This window comes from Seriola lalandi, unplaced genomic scaffold (assembly GCF_002814215.2).
Source record: "Seriola lalandi dorsalis isolate HSWRI2012SDOR001 ecotype SW California unplaced genomic scaffold, Sedor1 jcf7180002052021, whole genome shotgun sequence".
NCBI classification, from domain to species: domain Eukaryota; kingdom Metazoa; phylum Chordata; class Actinopteri; order Carangiformes; family Carangidae; genus Seriola; species Seriola lalandi.
In genome coordinates, this window is record NW_019522574.1 from 33,296 (window position 1) to 37,485 (window position 4,190).

General features: G+C 42.7%; 1 protein-coding gene across 1 annotated transcript in view; it reads left to right on the plus strand.

Moving 5' to 3' along the window:
- The window catches only part of LOC111649801 (solute carrier family 71 member 1-like), a gene marked incomplete at its 3' end in the record, with an annotated part of 16,541 nt that overhangs the window by 9,597 nt on the left and 2,754 nt on the right, over nucleotides 1-4,190 (plus strand). The window contains exons 6-9 of the mRNA XM_023399494.2: nucleotides 549-767; nucleotides 1,764-1,877; nucleotides 2,573-2,618; nucleotides 3,727-3,839. Of these exons, the coding sequence (XP_023255262.1) occupies nucleotides 549-767; nucleotides 1,764-1,877; nucleotides 2,573-2,618; nucleotides 3,727-3,839 (492 nt within the window). The remainder of the gene's footprint in view (nucleotides 1-548; nucleotides 768-1,763; nucleotides 1,878-2,572; nucleotides 2,619-3,726; nucleotides 3,840-4,190) is intronic.

Consider the following 4,190-nt stretch of genomic DNA (forward strand, 5'->3'; position numbering starts at 1 on the left):
TGCAAAACTAGGATATCGGGGTTAGAAAAGTTTTTAATACCTTGTCCAGAATTTTGAAGATGTTATTTTCACTTTGATTATGAGGGTTATAATGTGAATATACAGCTCAAAAAGTTTTAATTTAGATTTCCAGGGTGTAATCTGGCAAAAGGTTAAGATTTTCACATGGTATGACGACTTTCTAGAGTGTGTGTGTGTGTGTGTGTGTGTGTCTTATATTTTGCATTAATTTACTTTATTAGTAAGAACCTTTGTTGTGTCTCAGTGAAGTGTCAGCTCAATAATGAATGTGTCGCACTTCTTAGAAAAAGCTCTGCAGTGAACCGGCACATGTGGAAAACATGAGAATTGGTGTTCTTGTCTTTCTGAAACGAGTCATGATGTGAGCCACAGTCCACAGCTTGTAGCCCCCCCCCCCCCCAAACACATTACAGCCACAGACATTTTCCTCGCCTTCCTCCCTGCGAGTCTCCAGGTCCGGTTCCTCCACATGGTTCTGGTCCCACACTCTCTCCTCCTCTCACTCCGTGTGTTCTGTGTCTCCTCAGGTGTCGGCGACCTTTGCGGCCAGCTTGGTGACGAGCCCGGCCATCGGAGCCTACCTGTCGACCCGCTACGACGACAGCCTGGTGGTCCTGGTCGCCACGGTGATCGCGGTGGCCGACATCGCCTTCGTGTTCTTCGTCGTCCCCGAGTCTCTGCCGGACAAGATGAGGCTGACGTCCTGGGGCTTCCCCATCTCCTGGGAGCAGGCCGACCCCTTCGCTGTGAGTTCAGAGGCTGAAACACGACAGTGTGACAGCACGAGGTCAGAGGTCGCATATAGTTTGTTTTTAACCAGCTCTCTGTCACACAGTAAGTCAAAGGAGAAAACAACATTATACCAACACTGCATATTTTAAATCTGTCGTCAACAGTGAAACGGCTGGACTCATAGAAAAATAGCCCTCATTTACAATCAGAATACTTTATTGATCCCCAGGGGGAAATTAGTTAGAATTACTTCCTCAGCAAAGACTAGAGAAGTAGAATATAAAGATAAGATATTAAAACATGTCCTTTTACTGTGAATAAGACAGAGGGATGTGACCAATCAGATGTTTAGAGCAGAAGAGGCTTTGGATCTGATTTTTCATAAATGCTGCTCCAAAGAATGAGAATGACTCGTGATCAGATGAAGATAGAAACTTAAAATCACGTCTAGAACAACTCAAACACACGTGTAACTGTCTGTGTGGAAGTTTTCTTTATGTTTTATTTCTATATTTCTTTCTTTATCAACCTTTATCTGTAAAATAATGAAAAGGTTATTTTTGGGGATTTTGTTTGTTTGTTTTATGGGATGTTAACCTCTATCACACTGTACAGTCTTTATTTAGTGACGTGTATAATCAGCTGAGGTTGAGCTGATTCTGAATCTGTGCTTTATTAGGAAAAACACAAAGGAATGAAAAAACAGAAGTCTTATTGTGGGCCTCAGAGGGTTAATATATTAAGAAAAATAAACATATTAATATCTTGATAAAATGTCTTTCACTCCTTTTACATTTTCTTTGAATCAGAATCAGGTTGGTGTTTTAAAGGAAACAAAAACAGGTGTTTGGTGTGTTAATAATAAGATGACAGAATTCCCACCAGGTTCTCTGTCTGCCAAACGATTGATTGATTGATTGACTGACTGACTGACTGACTGACTGACTGACTGACTGACTGACAGTCATATGGGTAGATTGCGCTGACAGCTGCTGGTGTTGTGTGTTCAGTCTCTGCGTCGTGTGGGGAAAGACACCACGGTGCTGCTGATCTGCGTCACAGTGTTCCTCTCCTACCTGCCTGAGGCCGGACAGTACTCCAGCTTCTTCCTCTACCTGAGACAGGTAACACACACACACACACACACACACACACACACAATCCCTAGATCTTAACCCTTAAATTGATTCAAACCTTCACCTTAAAACCACATCTCCACTTGTCGACGATCTGTGGAGGTGGTGAGGCGTGTACCAGCTCATCATGCAGCAAAACAGATCTTAAAGCTTAAAGCGACTTCAAGTAACTACTGTCAAAAAAAAACTAGAGCAGGTAATCAGACGTTGATGTTGCTCCGACATCGTCTCCGTTTAAATCCGGGGAATTCAAACACCGGGGAAACCAGATCCCGTATCGTTTCTTATGCTGCGCTCGCCGCTCGGTTCAGATCGCTGTCCGGTGAAGGACAGAGCAAAAATGGGCGGAGTTTTCAAAACTTGTAGCGGGATCTTGGACTGTATATGAGCGGACACATCCGCACTGCAGGAAGCCTCCGGTGTGTTCAGTTGCTGAAAGAAGCATCTTTCCTGTGCTCAGAGGAAGGCCTTAGCACTACATTCACACATACTGCCGACCTACAACCCGCCACAGACTGTTACAACCATGGACATCTTAAAACACACCTTACATACCTGGGTAGAAATCTGTCGCCAAGAGACGGCTTATATTTCAGGGTATTCAGAGACACAAAGGATTGGTTTCTCCTCCATTTTCGTTTTGTGCCGTATTTCGGTTGCTGTGTTTCAATTGGCTGCGATAGCTCGCTGGACAGCAGGTGCGTCCAGGTGCGGCACAAGCCATTAGAGGTAATGGGTTTCAGAGCGCAGCGATGCCGACACTATTAGTGTCATAAAATCATCGTAAATAATACATCCGCAGGTTAAAGCTACTGACTTTTTGAATTGTGATTCACCAACATGAAAATAGAGAAAATAGAATGAACAGACAGAATCTGCACATTTTCCGTTTGTTGGTGACTTCAACATATTTCACTTCCTGTGTTCTAGACTCTGTTTATTGACTGAGCACAGAAACAAAATCTTGGTTTTAAAAACGCATCAAGTGAAAGAAAACTGCTCATTTCTCTTTGACGAAGCTGTTGTAGTGAAGGAAGCTGAAAGGACAGAGACTGACTGACAGATGTTCTTCTGTTCTCAACATGAACTCTTAAATTAGTTTCACATTTCCTCCGTCAGTTTTGAGTCAGATCCTGGAATGAAGACAGAAGAAAATATTTGATTTATTCTTTAGGAAAAATGGCTTTATTGAGTGATTCCATAAACAGATTCACTTCATCCACACAATCACTTTGTTTGTTTCACATGAATCTCAGAGAGGGAAAAGAAAATAATGACTCATCTCCTCATTGATTATTATCATGATAATGACACTTTGATAAAACCTCATAGACCTTATTGTGAGTGGATTTCAACAACAACATCTGATCTGACAAACACACGAATGTAAATGTAATTCTAGATTTCTGTCTTTACACATTGAGAACAAAACATCTGTGATAAAGAAAGGTCTGGTGATTTCTCTGTTCAGACCCAAACAACAACAGACAAACACATCAACACAAACATCCAACAAACACTCAGAGCTCAGAGAAGTTTGTGTTCTCATGTGGAGAAATGTGAGTTCAGCTCAAACTAACATCATCATGAGCAGTGATATCCTCCATGGCTCCAGCTCGGCCTAAAGACACTCCTACATCGACACCACAAGAAATGAGAAGAGCTCAAAGCACCACCCATGATGTTTGATTGACAGGTGATCTCTGTGCAGCGCACAAACACAACAACCAGCTTTTAGCAACAATGATGGAGACACAATAACTTTAGGAATGAAATACAAATCTGGACTTTTATCTATCTGAGCTTATAAAACTCAGCTGTGTGTCCATCCCACCAGGAAAGCCTGAGTCCAGCATAGAGAGGCTGAGTGAATGTGGTCTGGACTCTGTGGAGGAGAGTCATGGTTTCAGAGACGCTGTAAAAGGACAGAACACCTGCTGTGTGATCCAGGTACACTCCTACTCTGGAGGACCGAGGACCTGAGACTGGAGTTCTGATGCTGTTGAACCTAAATGAAAATCTGTTTTGATCACAATCTAACGACCAAGATTTGTCATTGAATCCAAATCTACTTTCCCTCCCTGCTCTGCTGATATTCTTGTATGAGACTGATACAGAAACTCCTCCTCCTCTCCTCTCCACCTCCCAGTAACAACGTCCAGTCAGACTCTCTCTACTCAGGACCTGAGGACATAAAGTGAATCTGTCTGGATGACGAGGATAAGACTGTTGTTGACTCCATGTTACTTTTCTGTTTCCCTCAGATAATAACAGAACTGTGTTTGCTGTGTTTGGATCCAG